General features: G+C 40.2%; 1 protein-coding gene and 2 pseudogenes across 1 annotated transcript in view; all 3 read right to left on the bottom strand.

Annotated features, from left to right (window-relative positions):
• Positions 1-27,733, bottom strand: part of SCTR (secretin receptor) — a 91,441-nt gene that overhangs the window by 59,888 nt on the left and 3,820 nt on the right. Inside the window, exon 2 of the mRNA XM_069067761.1 lies at positions 13,745-13,865. Within this exon, the coding sequence (XP_068923862.1) occupies positions 13,745-13,865 (121 nt within the window). The remainder of the gene's footprint in view (positions 1-13,744; positions 13,866-27,733) is intronic.
• Positions 18,256-19,001, bottom strand: LOC138146079 (fibronectin type III and SPRY domain-containing protein 1 pseudogene; annotated as a pseudogene).
• Positions 18,939-19,400, bottom strand: LOC138146031 (fibronectin type III and SPRY domain-containing protein 1 pseudogene; annotated as a pseudogene).

The following is a 27,733-nucleotide window of genomic DNA, read 5'->3' as shown; positions in this document are numbered from 1 at the left end:
GCAAGTTACTAACCTCTCAGTGCTCTAGGTAAGTCTCTGATAGAGTGCCCCCGTGTGTTTCCATCTATTAGAATGTAAGCTCCTTGAAGGGAAGGACTATTTTTGCTTTTCTATTTGTATCCTCAGAGCTTAGCACAGGGATTGGCACATAGTAAGTGCTTAACAAAAACTTTTTTTCTTTCCCTTTCTTTTCTTTTTTTCTTAGCTTTCTTCATTCCCTTCTTTCTTTTCTTTCTTCTTCCTCCATGATTCTGAGCAAGTTACTAACCTCTCAGTGCTCTAGGTAAGTCTCTGATAGAGTGAGTTGCACAGGAAATACCCATCTTCTTTGGTGGTTTCATGAGAAATTCCTTATTCCAATGAAATTACCAATTTGATAACAAAAGAAAAAGAGGAGAGTGGACTTATGACTTCTTCTTCCTTCCAGCTCTGACATTCCCTGAATCTAATAGGTTTCTTTAGGCAGCTAGGTGGTACAGAGTGTCAGGACTGGAGTCAGGAAGATGCATCTTACTGAGTTCAAATCTGGTCTCAGTCACTTAACAGCTGTGCTACCCTGGGACAGACACTTAACCCTGTTTGCCTGTTTCCTAAGCTGGACAAGGAAATCTCGAAACACTTCAGTATCTTTGCAAAGAAAATCCCAAATGAGGGGCGGCCAGGTAGCACAGCGAGTAAGAGCACCGGCTCCAGTGTTGAGAACACCTGGAGATCGAATCCCGGGCTCAGACACTTAGCACCCACCCAGAAACACCTGGCCGTGTAACCTTGAGCAAGTTACTTAACCCCAATTGCTTAAAAAAAAAAAAAGAAAAGAAAATCCCAAATGGAGTCATGAAGAGTTAGATATAACTGAATAACAACAAATAAATTTCCAGGGAAAGTTTTCTTTAATATCCTCCTACATCCCACCCTCCCCTTAGACCCTTCTTCCTCCTTTTGCTACTCTCTGATTCTGAGGTGCCTAAACTAATTCTATAGGTCTTAGCTAATAAAAGACACTTTCCCCACTCTCCCCGTTTTCCTCCATTATTTCTATCTGGGATCCTTCTGTGCGGGTTCTCATTCTGCCTGCAGGTGGCAGCCTCTCCCCATTTTACTTAGTTGCTGCATAAAAAGATGCAACCTGCTGTCAAAAAATCTCTTCAAATTTAGATACTAAGCTGGTCCTCATGGTGGCCACGCTGCACACCTTTTTAAGTGCTGAAGCATCTTTGAGAGCCCAAATATCTCTTCTGGGCATTTTCACTTTAATAGGTTATTCTGGAAAATAAAAAAAAAAAAACTTTTAAGACTCAAAGAAATGACTATTTACTGGTGGAATTCCAAGTACTAATGACAGGTCAAAGGAATGATGTTTTGCTTTTTGTTGGGGATAGGGAAAGATGGGCCTTGGGGTCATAGATTTAGACCTCATAGGAATCTAATCCAACTCCTTCATGTGATTAAAAAAATTGTTATTTTGACCTCGACAAACATGAACACACCATATGTTGTATATATAATTGCATGTTTCTATTACATACATTATTTTAAAGTACATAATAAATTCAATGCATTCTTTTTAAAGCTGTCCTGTTTGTCTCCTTTGAGCCTTATTCTCTCCAGTGCATGTTTAAATGCTTCAATGATGCTCTTTTCTGCTATTTTTTTTTTGTCATCTCTATCTTTAGCCCTTCTGTATTTTTACAGGTCAGGAAACAGAGGCCCAGAGAGATGAAGTGATTGCTGAAGATCACACAAGTAGTAATGACAGAATTAGAATTCAAATTCAGGATCTTTGACTAAATCCCTCTTTCTTTCCAGTGCCCTACCCTGTGTTTCTTAAGATACATCACAGAACTGGTCACCTAATTCAGATGGTGAGACTAGCCCAGGGCCTGGGGGCTGGAAAAGAGGAAGGGACTTCACTATGAGTCTTTTTTCAATTGGGAAAGACATAACTGTGGCCCCCCTCTCAGGGAACACAGCCCCATAGGTCAACCCTCAGAAGATATACTCATAGACACTTGGCAGAACTTCACCCCCAGGTCAGCCCAATGACTTGATTGGTCAGAGAGAATGTGTCTATACTTCTCAGGATGGCATTGGATATGCCACAAACATGCAAACTGAGATCAGATCAGCATTCACCCCCTTACCTTCTCCCTCTCGGCCATCCCACTAGCAAATCTGTAACTACACTAGAGAGATTTCCAATCAGACTCTCCTTCCTATAATTACTTCCTCTTCCTATACTAGGGGTTCTTTACCTTCTTTATTTCATGAACCTCTTTGTTAGTTTGCTGAAGCAATAAACCTCTTCTGAGAATATTATTTTTAAGTGCACAAAATTAAATATACAGGAAGACAAAGAAAATCAATTATGTTGACATATAGGCAGCAAATCCCCATTTGGCAGCTAGGTGGTCATGGGGAGAGTGCCAGACCTGGAGTCAGAAAGACTCATCTTCCTGAGTTCAAATCTGGCCTCAGACACACTAGCTGTGTGACCCTGAGCAAGTCACTGTTTGCCTTAGTCTCGTCATCTGTAAAATGAGCTGGAGAAGGAAATGGCAAACTACTCTAGTATCTTTGCCAGGAAAACACAAAGAGTCAGACACAACTAAAAAACAACTGAACAATAACAAGAGGCAGCAAATATATTATATTAATAATTATATTATAATATATTTATATGTATATATTATTTTTTTTAACTTCACAGACTACAGGTAGAAGCCCCTGCCCTGGTGACAGTGAAATCTTGACCTGCCTCTGATTGAGGAGGGAGGGAGGAGAAAAGGAATTTAGTTAAGCAGGCAAAAGCATACCTTGTAGCAGAGTTTTGCCAGACACAGGTATGTTTGGGGATAAGAAAGAACTTTGTTGTTGTTGTTGTTGAAAGGTTTCAATAAAGTCTGACTCTTTATGACCCCATGTGGGGTTTTCTTGGCAAAGATATTGAAGTGGTTTGCCATTTCCCTGTCTAGCTCATTTTACAGATGAGGAAACTGAGGCAAACAGGGTTAAGTAAATTGCCCAGGATCACACAGCTCGTAAGTGTCTACAGCTGGGTTTGAACTCAGGTCTTCTTGACTCCAGGCCCATCATTCTATCCACTGTACCATCTTCAACTGGATAAAGAAAACACAGTTCTTACCCTCATGGATCTCCTAATTTAATGGGGAAGCCATAATCACTGCCCCAGAGAGAGCTCCTTGTCAGATAGGGGTAAAACAACAAAGGCAGGAGTATTGTTTCCAGAAGTACACACAAAAGTGTTAACAAAGTTTACTTATAAGGGAAAAGGCTGAGTTTGGGTGACATTTCTCTTTTTATCTCAGCAGCACAGTTGATCTCTTAGAAGGCACAGAAAACTTGGCCATGAGAAGACAAGATACCAGACAAGGAATTTTCCAGGAAGTAGGGGGACTGAGAGAGCTTCCTGGTAGCAGTACTCCCACTTACATCCTGCCAGGCTTTTGTGGCCAAGCCTAGAGCAATGAGAGTATGGAGCAAGCATTGTATGAGGTGATGTGGGAGCAAACTTGAGATGGATGGGCTCTTCTTAGCCATCATTCTTCTTGACCTCCTGGTTGCTTCTGAGACTCAACCTCCCTCTGGATACTCTCTTTCCTTGGTTTTGGTAATTCTGCTCTCTCCTGACTATCCTCCTACCTCTCTGATAAATCCTTCTCAGTATTCATGACAGATCATCATCCATGTCCCTCCCCCCAATAACGGGCTCTGTTATGGACCATCTTCTCTTTCTATACATACCAGATGATCAGCTCCCATGAGTTCAACTGTCACATGATTCCTAAATTCCCTAATCAAATGATTCCCAACTTTATATATCCAGCCCCTATTTCTTTGCTAAACTCTAGTCCTATAAGACATATCCACTTGGATGTCCCATTGCTATCTCAAACTCAACATGTTGAGAGAAATGATTATTTTTCTCTTATATTAATAGCCAGTTATTAACTGAGATTAAGGTTTTCCCTTTCTCTTTCCTCATTCAGAAATAAGTTCCTGTTCAGTCAGTCTCTGAAGGACATTACTGATAGATGAGACTGCCCAAATCCTTGAGCTACATGCTTTTTGATCTGGGGGGGGGGGGACCCCCACCTAACTGGAAAACTTTACAAACAGAATCTAGTCTAAGTGCAATCTTACCCTTAGAAAATAAGCCTTTGTCCTTACAGCCTTCCATTAGAATTTAGGATGACCCAATTTATGAAGGGAAAAACCAGCCAGTGTGGTCTGGGTAAAGATGGATTCTTTTGTCCAGATTGCTGGATATGGCTGAGTCTCATGATTGGGTCACTTTTCATCAGGAGGAGCTGAAGACTTTTTGATTACCTCCTCATTAATATGTACATGCCTTCATTGATTGTTAACCAATCAGACTTTATTTCCATTCTCAGGAACACCCCTTTTTTCAAATCTATTTAAACATTTGATATTCTGGATTGGTGGGGTAGAGTCTTTGGTTTAAGAGAGAAAGCCAAATGACCATTATTTTATTATCTGCTAGCCACAGTTAATAAACTTGATTATAAAATACTCAGAAACTTATGTGTCTCAAACTTCATATGTCACAATGTCTAAAACAGAACCATTATTTCCCCCTTAGCCCTTCTTACCTCTTACCTTTCCTAATTCTGTTAGTGGTTCCACCATCTTCCCATGATTTAGATTCACAGTTCTCCTATACACACACACACACACACACACACACACACACACACACACACACACCTCCCAAACAATCATTTGCCAAGTCTTTTGATTTTTACATCCAGAACTTCTCTCAAATCTGTTCCTTCTCTATCAGGTACCACTCTAGTTCAGGCCCTCATCCTTTCTCTCTCTCTCTCTCTCTCTCTCTCTTTTTGCTTTTTGGAGGGCAATTGGGATTAAGTGACTTGCCCATGGTCACACGGTTATATTTTGTGCTAAGTGTATGAGGCCGGATCCGAACCCAGGTCCTCCTGACTCCAGGGCTGGTGCTCTATTCACTGCACCACCTAGCCGCCCTTGCCCTCATCATTTCTTGCCTGAACTAATGAAGCAGCTTCTTTGTTGGTCTCCCTTTCTGTCCTGTCTCTATGTCTCTGTCTCTGTTTCTTTTTCTCTCCATTCTCTCCTATTTGTAGTCCATAGTCCACTCAGCTACTAAAACAATGTTCCTAAATCTAAGGTCTGATAATACCATTCCCCTGCTCAAGAAAGTCCAGCAGTTTGATTTTGCTTTCAGGATAAAATATAAATTCCTGCTTGGCATTTAAAACTCTTTACAGTCTAGCACCTATCTCCCTTCTCAAACTTCATTCACTTTATTCTCTTTCACATAGTCTATGGTCTAGTCAAAATGACCCAGGAAGGAAGGAAATAAGCATTCATTAAGTGCCTGCTTTGTGCTAGGCATTTTATGGATATTATCTTATTTGATCAACATAACAACTCTGGGAGATAGGAGCTGTTATCTCCATTTTACAGTTGAGGAACCTGAGGCAGACAGACTTGCCCAGGGTCACACAGCTAGCAAGGGTCTGAAGCTGAATTTGAATTCAAGTCTTCCTGATGATTCTGAGTCTAGTACTCCATCCTACTCATTGATTCCTCTATAAGACATCTCATCTCCCATCTCCATGCTTTTGCATACGTGTCCTCCATGCCTGGAATGCATTCCCTCCTCCCCTCTGTTCCTTAGAATCCCTAGTTTTCTTAGAGGTTTAGTTCAGATACCCCATCCTTCATGAAACCTTTCCTGATCCCCTCAGTTGAGTTCCAGTTTTGGGGTCAAAGCCCTGAATTCACATCCTGATTCCTAAACTTCCTGCCTGTGTGACTTTAGTCAACCTCTTTGGGCCTCACTGATCTCTCAATAAAAAGAATGGTGTAGTTGACCTCCAAGATTCTTTCCACTTTTAAATCTATGAGCCTATGATTCTTTCTTGAGATTAATGGACATTGTCTCAGACAAACTGAGGCCTGAGAAATATCTCAATTTAGAAAGGTCATCCACTGTATCTTGACCAATCTACATCCTGCCACTGGCCTTCCATGACTCTGGAGGAGAGAGTGAGGCTGATAACTTTTTGAAGCTCTGCCTCACTTAAATCCACTTCAAAGGCTCCTACCCTCCTGAGGTCATTGGTCCTCTTGCAGAACAACAATTCGTATATGCTTTGTATTTATTCATCTATGCACATTTTATACCACATTCTATTCTCCCACCTCCAATAGAATACCAGCTTCTTGACGGCAGAGAACATTTCAGTTTTTGTTGTGAGGATCAAATGAAAAAAACATAAGAAAATCACTTGGCAAACTTTAAAACTCCATATAAATGCCATTTATTATTAGTCTCCATCCCAAGCACTAGCTGTACTAGGTGCTTAATAACCGCTAATTAGATTGAATTGAAACAAACTTGTTGAATTTGAGGAGTGATGAAAAGAAGAAGGGTCATAGACTCTTCTATTATCCGATTTTGCCCCAAATTCAGCTTCCACCATCCTTGTTATTTATAAAATGAAATCAAGGATCACTGGGTGCTGGACCTAGAATATTTGTAGAGAAATATATCAAGTCTAAATGACATCTGGAGCAGTCCTGGGAGGTTATGCCAACATGATAAAATCTCTCCCTGCCCCCAGTCTCTACTAGGTTGCCCAGTGCCTGCCTTATCTTCCCATGGAGACCTACAGGGAAAGGTTCCAGTTTGCCTTGGTTCCCCTCTCCCTGCCCCCAACACTCCCACCTTGTTATCAGCCATCATGCTCTTTGTAAGCATTAACTCTTTCCTCCACTGCTTGGGAGCATAGTGAGCTTCCTGCTAGCCACCAAAAACAAAACAAACAAAAGCTCTACATTAACAGTCTTGAGGAAGGATTGCTGCTCCCCACCCCAACCTCAAGGGTATTGCTGCAGCTAGCAAGACTCTCCCACAACTCACAGAGAGACTCAGGGTTCTGGATCTAGAGTTAAAGGGTTCAGAGTTCAATCCTGGTTCTCTTACTTAGAACTTGTGAGTCCTTGAACAAACCTCAACCTATTGGACCTCAATTTTCTTATCTATAAAAGGGATTGTATTATATGGTCTTTGAGGTCCCCGAAAGCTCCAAGTCTATGACCTCATGGTCCTCCCTTTGGTTCATGGCAACCTGTTTACTTGCCTCCTTTGCCACAAATCAGTCAAACACCCTAAGCTGACCTGCCAGGTCTTATCCCCAGGAACCACCCTGGCCACAAGAGGTATATTCTCTGGATGGGGCTACTTTGGCCCATCCCCTGTCTCCTGGGAAAAGACAATCTACGGTAGGTCCTGCCCAGCAAGGTCCATCAGCCTTATATATAAAGGCTGATAAGATGCTGAAGACAAAGGCTTAGCTACATATCAATAACCCAACCAAGGTCAAGTCACTTAATCTCACTGAGCTTCAGTTTCCTCCCCTCAAGAGTAATAGGGAAGTTGGAGGCAGGGGAGTGTTTGGGGAAGTTCTGTTTTAAATTTGCTGAGTTTAAGATGTCTGTTAGACATCCAGGTAAGGATATCTACAAGGCAGTTGGAGATGCAAGATTGGAGGTCAGTAGAGAGGTTTGGACAGAATAAGCAGATCTGAGAATCATCAGCAAGGAGATGGTAATTAAGTCCATGAGAGCTGATGAGATCACCAAGTGAAGAAGTATAAAGGAAGAAGAGAAGAGGACCCAGGACCGACCCAATGGGAAACCCTGTGGACATGACCTAGATGAGGGTCCAGAGAAAGAGACTAAGGAGTGGTCAGGTAGGTAGGAGGAGAACCATGAAGAGAGTGGCATCCCAAAAGCCTAAAGTCATTATCAAGGAGAAGAGCATGATCAGACTGCAGGCAGGTCAAGAAGAATGAGGACTGAGAAAAGACCATTGGATTTGGCAACTAGGATATTATTGGTAATTTTGGAGAGTGCAATTTCCATGGAATGATGATAGAAGCAGGATTTTAGAGAGTTAAGAAAATGAGAGGAGAGGACATGATGGCAACTATTGTAATCAGCCTTCTCAAGGAGTTCAGCCACAAAAGTAGGAAGAGATAGGGAGGGAAGGAGGATGGAAGGATCAAGTTAAGGGTTTGGTTTTTTTGAGGATGGGGGAGATATGGACATGTTTGTAGGCAGTAGGGAGGGAGCCAGTAGACAGAAAGAAATTGAAGAAACAGAGTAGAGATGACAGAAAGGCAATCTGTTAGAGGAGACAGGATAGAATGGGATAGCTTGTAAAGGTAAAAGTAAAAGTCACCTCTTCATGTGAGCCAAAGATGAAAGAGGGGATAGTGGCAGAAGGTATCTGAGTGATATGAGATGAGGAGGAAAGAAGAGGAAATTCATGGCAAATAGGTTGTTTGTTTTTATTTCCCTCAAAAATATGAGACAAGTATCTCAACTGGAAAGGTAGGGGTGGGGGAGCCAGGGAAGGCTTGAGAAGAGATGAAAAAGTTCAAAAGAGCTGCAATAAAAGTGCAATAAAGAAAAGATTCTCAATTTTTTTTAACCAGTTTCTAGCTGTGCCTCTGAGAGAGTCCTGCCCTGCCACAGCAAAAACAACTCCAGATTAGAGGGAAGGGAAGACATTCTCCTCCAAAGAGAAATCCAAAGGCAGGTAGTTTGCCTGTCCTACCTCTCCTTCCTCTAGAACCTGCTCTTCCTTTTCACTATGATCTCAAGTCTCTTGATCATTCCCTATTTTCCCAGTTCACCCATCACCTGTCCTGGTTTTGTTTTCTTCCCTTCCAAAACTTGAACCAAAGAGCAGTTACTTTATCATCTCCAGAATTCTTTCCTTTTTCTTCTTTAGGCTTTCTATCCTGTGAATCCCCAAGCCTAGGCAACCTCTACCATCTTACCCTGTGCAGAAGGTTCTCATCCTCCCATTTTCTAAAAAAGATGAAGGCCATTTGATATGACCTCCCTTAACTCCATTTCCCCATACTTTGAGACCTCTAATTGTCTCTTTCCATTCTCTCCTCTTTCTCAAGGTCTCAGAGGATAAGGCTGGCCCTCCTTCTTGCCAAAACTAACTTATTCATCTAAGCCTTTGATCCTATCCCTTTCTGTCTTCTCCTTTTTCCATTCATCATTTCTTTCTCTTCCTGCCTGTTCAATTTCTCCCTCTTCTAATTTCTTCCACTTTACCTATAGAGGTATTCCATACTTTTAAAAAAAGTTTTCCTTTGACTTTTTTACCCTCTCAAGGTATCATCCAATATTTTTCTTCCCCTTCATTGCCAAAATTCCTTTTTTTTTTTGCAGGGGAGAAGGCAGGGCAATTGGAGTTAAGTGACTTGCCCAAGGTCACATGGCTAGTAAGTGTTAAGTATCTGAGGCTGGATTTGAACTCGGGTCCTCCTGACTTCAGGGCTGGTGCTCTATTCATTTTGCCACCTGGCCGCCTCTATTGCCAAAATTCTTTTAAAAAATATAATCTATGGTCACTGCATCAACTTTCTTACCATAGACTCATTCCTCATTTCCTACAGACTGCCTTTGGTCAAGGTCACACACTCTATAGGGTTAGATTAGCAACCACTCTCTCACTGAGACTTTCTTCAGTTTTTGTCTTCCTTGACCTTTCTGACCAGTCTTTTCCTCTTAAAGCTCCCCTCTTTCATTCTTGTGACACTGGACTTTGCTGTCCTGTTTCAGTCTCCTTTACTGACTCTCCTCTTCCTTCCACACATAAATGGGGATGTCTCCCAAGGCTTTGTTCTTTGACTTCTTTTTTTTCTCTTTGTTCTTTGTACTAGATCCCTTATTAATCTTACCCATTACTGTGTGCCTTTATATTAATGACTCCCAAATCTGCATCTGTAGTCCCATCAGCCAAACTGAAGCACAGTCCTGCATTTCCACCAGCTTGCTAGATATCTTCACTTGGATTCTCTCTCTATATATATAGAAATATATACAATATACACATATATACACACACATATGGATGCACTTATAGGTATATATGTAGGTATACACACAGATGTACATGCATGTATGTATAGGTATATATTTAGATACACATACACACAGATATGCACATATGTGTATGTATAGACACACACATATATACATACATAGATATATATGGAAAAATTTAAATAGGTATCTCTATGGTGGGGGAAAAGAAGAAAAAAAGGAAAAAAAGAAATTTACACAATAACTATTATATATTTGAAAGGAATAGCAAGTTGTACATATTACATTTACTATTTCATGTACAATCATCTTTATTTCTACTATGTTATGGGAATGCTTGTTTTATTTCATAAATTAAAAATAAAATTTAAAAAAATTTATGGAAATATATGCATATGTATAATTCTAGATTATGAAACTAGAATAACTACTTTTCCCCCAAGAAATTTGCTCCCTCCTAACTTCCATATTTTCATTCATACTATAATTTTCCCAGTAAACCCCCTTCACTGCCTATATCCAATAATTTACTATTTTCTACCTGTTTCTACCACTGCATCATCTCCTCTCTACTCCCTCTTCAATCACTCACCCATTATTTCTCATTTTAATCTTCCAACAATGCAAGTCTGACCATATCATACCTTCCCTTCCTCCCCCATTACATAAACTCCAGTGGCTCCCTATTATTCTTCAGAATCAAATATAAAATTTTCTATTTGGCACCGAAAGACCTTCATAACCATGCCCCTCCCTACCTTTTCAGTCTTATACTTTACTCACTTCTACCCACTCTTAAATCCAGGGACACTGACCTCCTTGCTTTTCTTCTAACAAAACGCTCTATTGCCTAGGACTCTAGGCTTTTCCATTGGCTGTCTTCCATGCCTGGAAAGCTCTCCCTCCTCATTGTCCTTAAAATCCTAGTTAAAACCCCCACCTTCTTCAAGAAACCTTTCTTGCTCCCCCATAATGCTAATGCTTTCTTTCTGAGATTACCTCCAATTTACTCTGTATCTCTTCCATTAAACTATGAGCTCCTTCAGGGCAGAAATTTTCTCTCTTTTCATTTCTTTGTATCCTCAGAACTTAGCACAATTCCTGGCATATAGTAGGTGCCTAATAAATGTTAGTTGACTACCTGATTTGGATTAATATCTTGGCTTCCTGTTTGGCCTCCCTGATTCCATTCTACCTTCTCCCATTCCATTCATCAAACAAATACTGGAGTCATCTTCTATTGCACGTTATCAAAAACCTTCGATGGTTCCCCATTACCTATCATGATATTAGCCTGACATTGAAGGCCCTGCATAGTCTGACTCCAACTTACTTGTCCTTCATCTCATTCTATGACCCTTTACAGACTTTACTTTCCTGTCAAAAAGTATTATTTTTCCATTCACCATTCCCATCCTGTCCTCCTGACTCCATCCCTTTATTCTTGCTAATCCCCTAATGCCTTTACAACTAATCCTTTAACTTTTATCTTGTTGAAATTCTTCCCTTCTTTCAAAGCCCAATTCTGATGATATATTCCATTCTGTTTGGACCTCTTACAGTGTGCTGATTATACTCTGACCTGTGTTTGAATATTTTTGTATACTTCTCATCTCTTTTGTTAGATGCAAGGGTAACGTGTCAGGCTTGGGATCAGGAGACACATGGGTTCAAATGTTCTTCATCCCTTACCAACACTTAGCACATGACCAGGAACAAAAGTCTTAACTTCCTTCAGCCTTAGTTCCCTCATCTGTAAAAATGAGGATAATAGTCCCTTTATTGTACCTTCTTCACAAGGCTATTGGGAGGCATAAGTGAGTTAATGTGTGCAACCTCTAATAATAATAACAGTGGCAACCATAATTATATTATTATAAATAGCTAATGTTTATGCAGTGTTTTAACATCTGCAAAGTATTTTACGGTGTTATCTCATTTGATCCTTACAACAGCCTTCTGAGGTAGATGCTATTATTATTCCCATTTTACAAATAAGGAAACTGAGGCTGAGCAAATTTAAGACAGTCACCCAACATTGAACAGCTAGTGAAGGTCTGAGACAGGTTTGCCTGACTTCAAGTAGCCACTGGGCCACCTGGCTGCTTCTTATGATATTAGTGTTAGCTACTAGAAGATTCTTAAAGGCAGGGACTACGTGATCTTCTATTTTTGCGTTCCCAGCACCTAGGACAGTGCGTTACTATATGCACAAAAGGTATCTGTTGACCTGGGGGTTGAATTATGACCCCCTGCACTGAAGTGGGTAGAAGAAATGAGACAGCTTCCTGTGTATGCTCTGGGGCACAGCCAGCCAAGTAATTATTAGGGTGGCCCTGAAAAGTTCACACACACACACATACATACACACACACACACAAACCAAACAAACGAGAAAGGCCTTGGGCAAAACTAAACAGCCTAGGAAAGAAGAGTTAATTTTTTATTTGTGATAAGTGTGTCTGGGCTCAGTGACAGCTCCACAATTGGGACTTCCTGTGACTTTTCTAGAGTTCAAACATTAACCTGCCACCCTCAATCCTCCCCAATAACATCCCCTTTTCCCTCAGTTTCCCTCTCCAAATGGCCTAGTTTTGAGCAGTTTAGTTATTTATTCTGTGCCTACAGAAGGAAACTCAAACTACCAAATGCTTTGGGTGAGAGTGGACACTCAGCTCAGATGGTGTTTCTTGCCATGTCACATCTGGAGAGCAAGAAAAACACCTGGATTTTTATCTTTGTCTCTATCACTCCCTTAGGTTACATTTTTTTCTGGGAAGGATTGGGACTCAGGTTTCATGAATTTGGAGATCTCTTGAGGATGTGGCAGCTGAGGTTGGGAGTAAGCAGAACAGGGCTAGAATAGAAGCCATTGCACCCCTTCTTCCTGCCTGGTGAGAAGATAGATGTACCCCTCTACAAACTCACATGCCAGATTTGTGAAATTAATATTAACCAACATTTTTTAAATGCATTAAAGTTTCTAAAGCACTTTACAATAGCCAACATTTATGTTATTTATTAAGTACCCACTACATACTAGGCTCTGTGATAGGTTCTGGGGAGGCAAAGACAAACAAGAAAGTACCTGACCTAGAAAAGCACTTTGTAAGGGAAACAACTTATTCACATATAAATAAATAGAAAATAAGTACAAAGTAACTGGGGTGGGAGACACTAGCAGTTTCAAGTTGATAAGGTAGCTTGAGAGTCTATTTGAGTCCCACAATACTCTGGGGTAATTATTTTTTCCACTTTACAGATGAAGAAATCAGAGATATTAAAGTATCAGAACTGAGATTTGAATCTGGAACTTCCTGACTGCAAGTCTAGAACTCTATCCAATTCTCCATACCACCTCTGTCTCTCATGATACCCAAACTGAGTCTTGCTCTATTAATATATTTTGCATACATCTCAGTGGGGGAAGGCATTAAGACCTCTTATTTTTAGACTTTATTCTTTTTATATGTGGCTTCAGAGAAAAGCATCTCTGTCCAGACTTTGACTGTAATGGCAATGGCATTGGGACAGGAAAGTAGGTATGGTAGATGGAACATCTACCACCTTTCTCTTTTTTATTTTCTGAAATCATCAACTTAATAGGAATACTTTTGCAGAAGTTATACTATGAGAAAAACTGAGGCTGCTCCTACACAGGCTATATGAACAGAGTATTTGGCATAGACTATCCAACTGCATAGATTACTTGATCAGAAGGATGTTTATTTGGGTAAATTATCTACATGGAGCCCACGAACTGGCTAAATGCAAAGGAATAATGTGACAATGGTTTTCTCTGTACCTGATATGGGCTGCTCCTTTTCAGAGTTGTTCCTCCCTTCTTTTGACAGTTCCTCATGGCACTGGTCTTTGGCCCTCCACAGTTCTCGGAGTACATCACAGACAGGAGGAGTAGCACCAACCTGTAATTTCCAAAGCCTGATTACTATCTTTACTATGATTACAACCAGTTTACTATACCCCATTATCTAGTCAGTGTCCCTGGTAAGGACTCCATTGTCTAAAGTGGTATTTGAAAGTCAAATCAACAGGCATTTAGTAAGGGCTTATTATGTGCCTCAATATGGAGGCAGCTAGATAGCAGTGGATAGAGCACCAGCCCTGGAGTCAGGAAGACCTGAGTTCAAATCTGGCCTCAGTCACTTACTAGTTGTGTGACCCTGAGCAAGTCACTTAAGCCTATTTGTCTCAGTTTCCTCATCTGTAAAATAAGTTGGAGAAGGTAATGGCAAACCATTCCAGCATCTTTGCCAAGAAAATCCCAAATGGGGTTACAAAGAGTTGGGATATTACTGAACAACAAAAATAAACATGTGTTAAGTGCTGAGGGTACCAAGAAAGACAAAAAATAATCTCTGCCCTCGAGGAGTTTGCAGTCTAATGGGAGGAACAACATGAAAATATGTACAAACAAGATATCCTAGATATAGGATAAACTGAAGACAATGAGCAGAGGGAAGGCATTAGCATGAACAGGGATCAGGAAAGGCTACTTGCAGAAGGTGGGATTTTAGCTGGGACATGAAGAAAGTCAGTGAAAATGCCCAGGAATTAGAAGATGGAATGTCTTGTGTAATAAACAGCATGGAGTCCATTGTCATGGGATGGCAGAGTGCCCAGAGGAGAGTAAGGTGTAAGAAGTCCAAAGCAAATCTTATTTTTAAGTGGGTCGGTGGCACCTACTCCAATTAAGCACTCCAAACTAACTTTTAGCATTTAGTGTTTTCCATTTCAGTTTTGTTGACATCTTAACTTCCTTTGTTTACTCTGTATGCAGACAAGCTCTGGGGAACTAAACACTTAACCACTTCACTTGTTCTAGGACAATCTGAGAGAAAATTGGATGTACTTTACATAGGTTAAGCTTTAGGAGGGAGTTCTGCAAGAGACTGGTAATGGGGTGGGGAGGAGAAAGGGGAGAAAGGAGGGGAAACAAAAGGACAACTTTCTGGCTCTTCTTGACTCAGGGCTTCACTGGAGGACTTCATCATTTTGCTACAGCTTTCTAATTCTCCCTAGAAGCCACATGTCTTCACACTCAAGTGTAAGTAGAGTATAACCTTATAAGTGGATAGTTTAAGATCAGGCACGATCCAGATTGTGTTCAAACACTAGGTCGATCCAGAAAGATGGGTCAAAAAAGAGTTAGTGTGGCTTAATGGGAAAAACATGGAAATTAGAAGTCAGAAAGTCTGGGCTCAAATTCTGTTTCTGATGCTTACTAGCGATGTGATCTTGAGAAAATCAAGTCCCATCTCTGGGTCTCATTTTTCTCATCTGTAACAGGAGGATGTTGAACTAGATGGTCTCCAACGGCTCTTCCAGCTCCAGTTCTTATGACTGTTTTCCTGCATTGGAGAGGGCCTGGATTAAGTCTACCCTGTCTGCCTTCTATTACACAGCTTATAAATTATTAGAAGTGGTATTTGAATTTAGGACTTTTTTTATTGTCTTAATTCTTCACATTCCCCGTCTTTCAAGACCATCCAAACTGACTTTTTCTCTATCTGTGTATTTCTCATATGCTCCAGTGGGGTAGGCTCTAGCATAACATTAATATTTCTTATTTAGGCCTGATTCATTTTTACATGTAGTTGCAGGGGAAAGAATTTCTGCCCAGACTTTGGTTAGCATAGTGGTAGCGGTGGGAGTGGTTGTAAGGGAGTAGGCCATGTGATACATGGGAGGTCTATTACCTTTAAGTGTCAATATTCTGGTATGTGATTGTAATGGAATACTACTGTGCTACAAGAAATGATGAAGAGGATGGTTAGAAATAGGAAGATTTACATGAACTGACACAAAATGAAGTGAGCAGAACCAGGGGAACATTGTACACAATAACAGCAATCAATATTGTATGATAATCAACCGTCAATGACTTCACTATTGTCAGTAATATAATCATTCAAGACCATCCTGAAGGACTTATGATGAAAGAACTAATATATCCGTGTAACCTTGGGCAAGTAACTTAACCCCAATTGCCCTCCAAAAAAAGGCTAAAAAAAAAAAGAACTGATACAGTCTGAATGCAGATTAAAGCATACCTTTTTAATTTGTTGAGTTTTTTTGTGGGGGTGGGGGTTTTCTTTTGCAGCATGGCTTATATGGAAATGCTTTGCACGACTTTACATGTATAATTGATATCAAATTGCTTGCCTTTCTCAAGGAGGGAGGGAAGAGGGAAAGAATTTGCAATTTAGAATTTTAAAAAAGAATGCTAAAGCTTTTAAATATTTAATTGGAAAATATTAATGAAATAAAATACATTAAAACAAAAAAATATTAGAATTGCAACAGTAAAAAATATGCTTAATATGCTCTCAGAGTCCTCTCTCTGGAGGTGTATAGCATTTTCTCATCATGAGTCTTGGATCACTGGATCATTTTATTGATCAAAGTGGCTAAGTCTCACAGTGAATTTTTGTTACAACATTGCTCTTACTGGTGAAGGACCATTACAGACCTCAGTATTACTGCCTTTGAGAGCCTCTTCTCCTCCTTATCCTGATCCTACCTGTTCTTCACTGTCTCCCTTAAACCTTCTTTGTCTACACAGACCATACTGATCTTTTTCTTCTCTGTATTCCCCATAGTACCTATCTGCAGCCTCATCTCTGCACTCTATATTGTATCATCTTGCATTGTAACACATAATAATTTTGTCTCCTCAATAAAAATTTATGCTCCTTCTGGGCAGAAACTTTGTCTTTACATTTTTTTTTTTAGCTTTCATGGTACTTAGTACCATGTTCAGAATATAGTCAAAGGCAATACTTCTTGAACTTCTTTATTTCCAGGTAAAATGTTATCATGGTCCCTATTTGAGAAATCAGTTGAGTGCCAGCCTAAATAGAGCTTGATATGTTTTAACAATTGATTAGTTTTCACTTACAGTTGTTCTTCACTTATGACTGAACATGAATGTTTAAAAAATACTTTGGGAGTTTTGTCCAGATGATTAGATAACCTAAATTCCAACGGTGAATAGAGAATTGGCCCTGGAGTCAGGAGGACCTGAGTTCAAATTTGACCTCAAACACTTAATACTTGCAAGCTGTGTGACCTTGGGCAAGTTACTTAACCCCAATTGCCCTGCCCCAAAACAAACAAACAAAATAAATTCCTTCTGGTTCTTAATCTATGACTGGATAACTTTTACATGCCTTTCCTGAGAGGTTGCCCTTACCATACACTATCCAAGGGTGATTTCCTACATTTACACCAATAACAGCTGACTTTTATATAGTACTTTCAGTTTAAGAGCAGTTTACATACATGATCTCATCTGAATCTCACTACTGAGTATTGGAGTTGTTCTCCCATTCTGCATATGAGGAAATGAGGCTCAAATAGAGTTACTTCCTAAAAATAACACAGCTATTAAGTATCACAGGCAGAATTCACATTCAGATCTCTTGTGATTCTAAGCAAAGCATTTTTTAAAAATTCATTTTAATTCTCAGTGAACTGATATGGTCAGGATGCTATTGCTGTTTTTCTTTTTCTTTTTTTTTTTGAGGGATCTTATTTGCTTTATCATTGAGACTTAAATTCTTTAGTTACTTGGAAAAGGAAGTTTCTTTAAAGTTGAAGGATTAGAAAGGAGGTGGTTGAAGTCTGCAAAATCATAGGGCAGCTAGGTGGTGCAGTGAACTGAGCACTGGCCTTGGAGTCAGGAGAACCTGAGTTCAAATCTGGATTCAGACACTTGACACACTTACTAGCTGTGTGACCTTGGGCAAATCACTTAACCCCAATTGCCTTGCCTTCCCCCCTCCAAAAAAATCCATGAAAATTAGTGAACCAAATTTGATCTGCCAAATCTTAAGATACTAAAATGGTAGGGCTTCCCTTGACACTTAAAACATGGTGTTTTTATGACAAATCAAAAGATGATACTAATTTGTACAATATAAAATAAATTTGTGGAACTTGTTCTATAAAGTTTTAGTGGTTGAAAAGATCAAAAGATTTTGGAAGAACTTAGCCAAATACTCAAACACTGGAATAATTTAGTGAAAGTAGAGATGTTTGAAGTACGTCCTTATTAATTTCTCCTATTTAATTATTATTTATTATTTTTTTTGCTAGGTGTGTTTCATTTTAATTGGGGGATGGGGGTGGGAGGCAAGAGGAGAATGAATCCAGCCCTGGCCCACCCTTCCATGCCCTAGTTCTGGACTCCCGGTCTAGTGTTAAGGCCCAAAGCAGCATTTGTTGTAAGAAGAGGTAACTGAAGGGAGGGGACTGCCAGAGCCACCCCAGGAACTGCCCCTTTCAGGGTTCAGAGGCTGCTCTGGGCTTCCCATCACCTTCAGATATGGATTTGAGTCTAGGGGAGGTTAGGGAGAGCAGAGTAGCCAGCAAGTCCACTCTCTGAGGTCGTGATCCTAGGGACACCCTGAGGCTCAGGGCAGAAGTTGGCCCTTTTTAAGCTGGAGGTGGTCACGAATGGGCAGGAGCAGCAGTCTGGGTCAGGAAAAGACAGGCTAGGTAAGGCTGGCATTGGAGCTGCTGGTAGCACTGTTCTGCTTCTGCAGGCACCGCACTGAGCTGGGCACCTGAAGGCCGGAGGACACCTGGAAGCTTCCACACCACACCATGAAGGCCAGCAACAGTGGCTGGTTGAATTTGGCCTTGAAAGTGTGAAGCAGCTGCTTGGTTCGGGCATTGCAGAAGGACAGGACCCCTTTGTGGAAGTCGCAGTGGACCCCAATGCAGTCCAGCAGAGGCACATCCAGCGTCTGGGCCTTGTTATGGTTGGCCATGAAGCTGACCTGCAGCCAGTTGTTCAGGTGCTGGCACCAGGAGGCCAATGTCTTGCCCAGCTGGTCAAATCGGCCCAGGCTGCAGTAGGCAACACCTGCTACAAAAGCCTTGCTGTCTCAGTCATAGTGTACCTCCCAGTAATGCTCCCCACCATCAATGAGGGTGCCTCCCAGCACAGTGTAGGACTCAGCGGTAAATTGGTCTCGGCCTCCCCTCCCAGAGGGCATTCTCTTGGGAGACTTGGCACGTTTGGCTGGGGCCATGGTAACACTGTCCTTTATCTATTTGGCAACCTGCAGGAAATCCTGGTTGTCTGCTCCCTGCAGAGTATGGTTGGCCGTTTCCAGAAGCTCCTCAGAGCTCTCCAGAGCCTTGCTGCAGGCTGCCAGCTGGTTCTGGAGCTCATAGATTCGGCTAGTCTGGTCCTGTTTGATCTTCATCAACATGTCCTCCTTCAGTTCATCCAGCAGGATGAACAGTGACTGGAACTCTACCCCCAGGTCCTCTTGGACCTTGTTGGAGTTGGCCTCCACATTCAGCAGCATCTGTTTCAGGGCATAGATGAAGTTGTGTATCTCTTCATTCTTCACTGCCAGAGTCGTGATGATCTTCTTCAGCGCCTCGTTCTGATCCCCCATGGCACCCGGCCCAGGATGCTTGCAGGAGCCCTGGTGTGTCCTGCGCAGCCGCAACCGCCGCCATGCACCCCTATGCACAAAGGTGCCCAAAACCCATCGCCCAGCCTGGGACTTCGGTCTTCTCCCACCCCCAGCCTCACCACTCCATCACTGCCTCTCCTCCTATTTAATTATTAAGTAAGCTTTATTTCCATTATATTCCATTTTATATTCCATTAGTGATGGAATGAAGACAATAAAATATTTCCTAGAAAGCCTTTTGAGACAGAAACTTGGACTCGAAGGGCTGTAGATATGACCTCAAAGAGTAATTTGATGATGTTCTTATGGTTTTGGTCACAAGCTAGCTTTTTGTTTGTCATGTAATCATCAGACTGATAGGATCTTTTCATTATGGGTTTTTCCTTGGGTTATGTGTTTCTCCAGGTGAGCTGAAGTGAAGGTCAGTGGAATGTAATTTTAAATTGTTAAAGTATAGCAACAAGCATTTAAATTAGGTGATAGGGAGGGGAAAAGGGAGAAAGAAAAAAAAGAGAAAGTGGTCCTGGTCCAGAATACTTGATTTGTTTTTGTTTTTTCTTGGCAGAGTCATCTGTTTGATGCCAATAGAAGATGAACCCTTCACTGGGGCAGAGAATGGAATTTTGATTATTTTATTCTTGAAGGGTCTATCCCTGTGGAAATTCCAATAAATTAATATCAGAATTTAGGAATTTTCTAGAGCAGTGATTGTTTTAAATATAGGTAATTTGGGTACCTTTGTTTGGTTTGATAAAAACTTCCCTTCTTTTCCTCTTTCCTTCCTAATAATATTATTTGTCATATTTATTTCTTCTAATTAAGTCATTTAGTGTTTCCTTGCTACAAAGGACCTTGATTTAAATGGTCTAGGCACACTCTACACTATTCTGGATGAAAATTTCCATCCCACCTCTTACTTTCTCCTCAATACTTAAATTAGTTCCACATTAACTTCAGTGGCCCAAAAAATGCATTCATCAATGCATCATCTGGTGCCAGTCTTCTACTGATGAGCATCTAGAAACAACCTTGCTGGTCTTATAATGACAGACATAAAACTGCCTTATAATATATATAATATATATTACATATAATATATATAATATAAAAATATAATATATTTATATATAAAATATAATATAAAAACATACAACTGCCTTATAATATATATATATGTGTGTGTATATATATATATATATATATATATATATATATATGTTGCCTTATACAACAACCTTATACTAGAAACTGTCTTGATGGGGCCTGCCAAAGCTTGCATTCTAATGGCACAATCTGTGAGAAGCCAAGGTCACCTCCATCCAATGATTAGGTATGAGAGTGGATTTTCAGTGGAAGTAAAAAGATTATATATTTTTAAAAAAATTTGGACAGGGAGGGATATAGAGAATTTTTTTTTACATAACCCATGAAATAACTAGAGCTTTCCCATGATTTCACATAGACTAAAATAAAACCCTTAGGCAGTTTGAGGGCATAGTGAACAGAGTGCTGGACTTAGAGTCAGAAAGACCTGTATTCAATTCCTGACTTGGACAAAATCTATATGACCCTGGGCAAGTCATGTAACCTCACTCTGACTCAGTTTTCTTACCTTTCAGGGTTGTTGTGGACACCAACTGAGATAGTGCTTTGAAAACCTTAAAGTGTTATGTAAATGATAGCTATTATTACTGTTACGATTATTAATTATCATAGACAATTGGTTATTTGAAAAGGCACGCTGTTGTTAAATTTTAAAAAGAGGAATAAAATGAAAATCCACAAACCCCATCCAGAAAACAAAGGTAGTAGAGTTTTCAAAGGCAAGAATAATTAAAGATAAACTGATATGTTGATCGATAGACAAGCACATATATAGGGACCAAACCGATGATTCCAGGGAGCTTAAAATTGATAATTAATTTATGAAATGGAGCCAGGCATTCCTGGTTCTTTGGATACTTACCAGGAAAGCCCACAATGGCAGTGGGAAATGGGGCTGTAATCACACTTTAATAAGTCACAGAGAGTACAGAGAGAAGTGACAAAGGGGGGACAGAGGAAGATGGCACAGGTGGCATGGGGAAAAGGAGGAGAGGGAGAGGCAGAGAGTCTCACTCATGGAACCCTGGATTGAAGGTGAGACACTAGTGTAGCATGGACCCAATGGACACAGAAGAATGTTGAGAGGCAGGAGCCTGAGCATTTTTACAAGGTCTTTTGGGAGAACAAACTAACTCCTATCTGTGCTATCTTGAGGTTAGTTCATATCCAAATCATTTCAAAATTGTCAGTAAAACTTTAAAGTTAACCTGCTCATGACATCTCAAAATTATCCACATCATTTGGTGATCTGCTGGAATTTACCATGAAGGTCTGGAATTTGTCTGGGATTTACATATGAAAGAACCAGAAGGTCCTGCCTCAATGGCTTCTGTTGATCCAGCACTATTACCAGGATGTGAATTTTGCTAAATATGTGATACAATTTGTAAATTATTGTCCTTTGATCTTTGGGACAGTTTGTATGTGACTTCCAGGTTGCTCTTTGTGATCTTTCTTCAAAAGCCCTTTTATACTGGCTACTTATAAACTTACTGTTCTGGCTAGAAGGGCAGTGGTGGTCAGGGGGACCAAAACAAGATACAGTTTTAATACAGGGCTCCCAAATAAACTCTCTGTCAATGAACATTGGTGCCTTCACTGGAATGCCTTGAAATCATAGGTTCCTAGCTGAATTTAATGTATTGATGTGTTAATAAATATATACACACATATTTTTGATATACATAATCATATAGTTTTTCTAAATCAATATATGGCTCATAGGGATCCTTATGTATGGTCTGGTGGCCCCTATTTCTATTTGAGTTTTACACCACTAATTTAGAGTACTGAGGCTTCCCCAGGGTCAAACTTATGGTTGCTCAATCATTCAGTCATGTCCAATTCTTTGTGACCCCATGGACTTGTCCAGGGAATTTTTTTTTTTGGCAAAGATACTAGAGTGGTTGGCCATTTCCTTCTTCAGTGTGTCCCATTTTACAAATGAGGAACTGAGACAAATAAGGGTTAAGTAATTTGCCCAGGGTCACATAGCTAGTGTCTGAGTCTAGATTTGAACTCAGATCTTTCTGACTCCAGACCTACTGCTCTTTCCACTGCACCACCCAGCAGCCCCAGCCAGGGTCACAGAGACATCAGAGGTAGAATTTGAATCCAGGTTTTGCTAGCTTTGAGGCCACTCTATTAGACAACAAGGTGGTAAAATGGTTAGAGTGCTATGTCTAGAGGTAGGAAGGTATAAGTTCAAATCTGACCTCAGACACTTACTGTGTTACCTGGTGCAACTCACTGCACCTCTCCCTGACTGATTTTCCTTATCTGTAAAATAAGGATAATCAGGTTGTTGTAAGGATCAAATGAGATAATAATTGTAAAGCATTTAAGTGCAGTGCCTTGCTGATAATATAAATATTAAATGTTTTACACCATGTTAACTCTCTGCCTTTCTCTAAAGGAAAGCCCATGAGCTCCAGGAGTAAAAACACCCCCAAGAACACTTGTCCTGCTTCCAGACTAGCCCCTGTACCCATCATCCCAAAAAGCAGCCCCTGTGGATATGCAACCTGGCAACTGCTTCTGTGGCCACAGTCACAGTTACTCAAGACCCAGAAAAGAAAGTTTTTTGCCTTGGCATTATAAAGTGGTTCAATATTAAAAGAAAAAGAACCTGATAATATTTTATCAATGTAAATTATATTAGGAAAGATGCATTACGATCTGCTTTGCTGCCACGCCCTAAAAACCATGGGATCTTTCCATTTGATTTGCAAATTAAACATATATGTTATTCCCCTCCAGCATCACATTCCTATTTGAATGGGAGCTCCTTGTGAGTTGAGACTGTTTTAATGTTCTATTTTTTGTTCCCACCACTTTTTTGTAAGTAGTAAAAATGAAACAATTGTTTATACATTCATTCATTCATGCCAGGCATTTTTCAACAATTTAATGAATCAAAGCATCTTAAATACACCTGCAAACAGGAAGAGAATGTATCATGCTGAAGAGAGCTTGGATAGTGACTAGATCCAGATTTTCCCATGGTATCTAGACATCCAGTTATAAAACACAAGCAGTTACTTGTACTAGGACATGAACTTAAAGGTTACATCAGTGTCACTTAGAGTAGGCAGACTCTAACAGCTGGACAACATCTTCCAGGGCACAGAAATATGTACTTTGTGGGAAAAGAGGGGAAAGAGCAAGAGTACTGAAATACATGCTCGCTTCAAGAAGGAGGAAAAAGACCATTTAAAAATCAAAGTAGCTAAGCTGGCTTCTTTAATATCTACTTCACAGGGATATTGTAAGGTAAATGGTCTCAAAAGCTTACATCAATTGAATTACCATTAATTATTTTGTTATTTGTTCCCCAAACAGCAAACACTGAAGTCCTTTAAATAACTTTATGTTCTCCCAAAATCACATTATCAACACAGGATCTTATTACAAAGATGTGTCACACATCAAATTAATGCATACAAGATAAGCCTACCAAAATCCAATTTAAAGCTAAGCCTATGAGAGAAAGAGGGAGAGAAGGAAAGAAAGGAGCGAGGGAAGAAAGAAAGGAGAGGGAGGAAGAGATAAAGGAAAGAAGAAAAGGAGGAAGGAAGGAAAAAAGGGAAAGGAGGAAGAGATGTAAGAAAAAGGGAAGAAAGGAAGAAAGAAGGAAGGGAGGGAAGGAGGAAAGTATGGAGAGAAGGAAGATGAGAGGAAAGAAAGAAGAAAAAAGGAAGGGAGGAAGGAAAGAGAAAGGAAAGAAGGAAGAGGGAAGAAGGGAGAAAACATGGCAAGAAGGGAGGAAGGAAAGAAGGGAAGAAGGAAGAGAGGGAGGAAAGAAAGAAGGAAGGATGTACACTTATTGTGTGCAAAACACTGGGCACACAAAAAGAAAAGCAGAGTTAGCCCTTGTTCTCTAGGGGCTCCAGTCTAATAGGAGAGATAAAACATATAGAAGGTTTCAGATGTAAATCATATAGAAAGGCTTTGTGGTCCTTGGGATGCAGCAGCAAGGCATCTGATAATGCATCTTCTCTAAATGCATCATTTCCATTAATAAAGCCATGTTGTGTTTCTGACATGGAACCATTTGATAGTACTAAAAATTTTGATTGGTGAGAACTTTTTTCCAGATCTTCAGTAGCTGAGACAGCTGGGGAGTCTCTGGCTGTTGCACCTGGTAAAAGTAGCTAGATCTAATCACTACAAAGGTTCTTTCTCTGGTTGATGAATGCAGGCAACAGACTGGAAGCAAGGCCAGGGATGTTAGGGGAGAGGGGGCCAGGGAAGCTGCTTCTGTTCCCGAGGTTCTTGGACTTAACTACCCATTGGCAGCAGTTCGTCATTATATCAGTGTTTATAAGTGGTTTTCCTGTATTAATTACTTCTATGTGTTTCTTCATAACTTGATAAGCACTGGCTAGTCCCACTCCCACCCCACCCTACCCCAAAAAACCCAAAGCAACTCTCATTATTTTTTACCCTATGAACAGCAACAGCTTGGAAATAACAAAATTATAGAATTTTAGAACTGGATAGGACCTTAGCAGCCTCTAGTCCAATACCTACCCAAACAAAATATGGAGGACATTTTAAACTATTCTCACCCTGAATAGATATTCCATTCTTACTTCACTTTGCCCTTTCCTTCTTTCTTGGGAAGTAAATGACTATAACTGTCCCTTCTAGAAAAAAGTTATCTAGTTTGACTAAGGAAAACTTTGCCTCTGGTACCCTGTTGGAAAGGATTCTCAGCCCTGGTTTGTTGTTGGAGGTGGAGGGAAGTGAGCAATGACTCCACATGGATTCCCAATTCTCAAAGTATTCTAAAAATTCTACTTGCTTAAATTTACTTTGGTTTTTAAAGAACCATATTCCCCCATTTTGGTTTTTTTTGGGCAGAGATATTAGAGTGGTTTGCCATCCTTCTACAGCTCATCTTACAGATGAGGAAACTGAGGCAGAGTTAGGTGACTTTCCTAGAGTCAGTTTGTAAATTTCTGAAGCTGAATTTAAACTCATGAAGATGAGTCTTCTCTATTCCAAGCCCAGCGCTCCATCTACTATGCCACCTAGCTACCATATTTCCCACCACAGGGAAAAGAAAAAAGTAAACAGGATAGGGGAATTCCCTAAACCATTGTATGATGTCAATGCCCCCATTTTCCGGGGCAACTAGGTGGTTCATAGAATAGAGAGCCAGCCCTGGAATCAGGAAGCCCTGAGTGTAAATCTAGCCTCAGACACTTACTAGCTGTGTGACCCTAGGCAGGTCACAACCCTGCTTGCTTCAGTTTCCTCATCTGTAAAATGAGCTAGAGAAGAAAATTATTAACCCTTGCCAGTATGTTTTCTAAGAAAATTGCCAAATGGGTTCACAAAGCCTCTGAAACAACTCAACAACAAACAACAAAGGAATGTCCCATTCAATTCAGCCATTCTTAATTAAGTATGATTTCTAAGCTAAGCAATGTAGGACACATAAATAAGTATAAAACACTGTTCCTGCTATGGAGGAGCTCACAAACTAGTTGGGAAAATGATTTAATGCACATGAAAGCATAAATAACAATAAAACAATATACGAATCAATGCAAAATTTCCCCCACAGAGTTAGATAAACTATTACAATAAAACATGTGGCATTGTGGAATAAACCCTGGACTGAAAATCTGGGTGCTAATCCTGGCTAGAAGGATCCTTGGGTATAATTTAATCTAAACACTCTCATTTTTTTTTCAAATGCTTTATTAACTTCTGATTTACAGCATTCATTTCTGCCAGATTTTGATTTAGAAATTTTCTCCCCTTTTACCCCCTACCCCCCCCCAAATAGCAGTCCCACAGGATATCCCCTCCTCCAATCTGCTCTCTCCCATATTTTTTCCCATACCCCTTTCGACTTTTCCAATGGATCTCTATGCCCCAGTGCCTGTATATCTTATTTCCCAATTATATGTAAAATAGTATTGATAATAGTATACACACACACACACATACACATATTTGAATATTTGATTTTAAAACTTTGAATTTCAGATTCATTCCCTTACTCCCTTGTCACCCACCCTTACTGGGAAGATAAGCAGTTCAGTATAAAATGTACATGTGAAGCTAATGCAAAACAATAACATAGGAGATATATTGTAAAAGACTGACTATATTTCCCTCCCTCCTATCCCACCTCCCACTTGTTCTATTCTCTACTTTGATCCCATCCCTTTTCAAAAGTGAGTGCTTCCAACTTCCCTCCCCCACCCCAGGCTTCCCTCCCTTCCATCATCCCCCCTCTTATCCCCTTCTCCCCTATTCTCCTGTAGGGTGAGATAACCTATTTAGTGTGTATGTCATTCCCTCCCTGAGCCAAATTCAATGAAAATAAGGTTGACCCATTCCCTTTTGCTTTCCTATTCTTCTCCGCCATTGTAACCATTTTCCCTTGCCTCTTCTATATGAGATAGTTTACCCCATTCTGTCTCTCTCCATCTCCTCTCATTATATTCCTCTCTCACCTCTTAATTTCACCTTGTAAGTATGATCCCTTCATATTACCTTGGTCCTGTGCCCTCTATCTATGTATAACTGTAAACATATATTCACATATGTAATCATACACCTATATACCCTCCGATAAAGACTACATATATATATATATATATATATATATATATTCCCTTCAGCTACTGAGAAAAGTTTCATAAGTTACAATTATTGTTTTTCCATGTAGGAATGTTAATAGTTCAACTTTGGTAAGTCCCTTATGATTTCTTTTCCCTGTTTACCTTCTCATGCTTCTTTTGCTTCTTGTATCTGAATGTCAAATTTTCTATTCAACTCCGGTTTTTTCAGCAAGAATGCTTGAACATCCTCTATTCCACTGAATGATCAAATTTTCCCCTGAAACATGATACTCAGTTTTGCTGGGTAGGTGACTCTTGGTTTTAATCCCAGCTCCTTTGACCTCTGGAATATCATATTCCAAGCCCTTCGATCCCTCAGTGTAGAAGCTGCCAGATCCTGGGTTATCCTGATTGTATTTCCACAGTATTCAAATCATTTCTTCCTGGCTGCCTGTAATATTCTCTCCTTAATCTGGGAATTTCAGAACCTGGCTATAATATTCCTAGGAGTTTTCTTTTTGGGATCTTTTTCAGGAGGTGATCGGTGGATTCTTTCAACCTCTATTTTGCCCTCTGGTACTAAAACATCAGGGCAGTTTTCTTTGAGAACTTCCTGGAGGATGATTTCTAGGTTCTTACTTTGATCAT

This window comes from Petaurus breviceps, unplaced genomic scaffold (assembly GCF_028583685.1).
Source record: "Petaurus breviceps papuanus isolate PSGF00001 unplaced genomic scaffold, PetGlider_PUasm1.0 90752, whole genome shotgun sequence".
Classification (NCBI taxonomy): domain Eukaryota; kingdom Metazoa; phylum Chordata; class Mammalia; order Diprotodontia; family Petauridae; genus Petaurus; species Petaurus breviceps.
The sequence above is the reverse complement of the archived record's forward strand: the minus strand, read 5'-3'. Positions and strand labels throughout refer to the sequence as shown.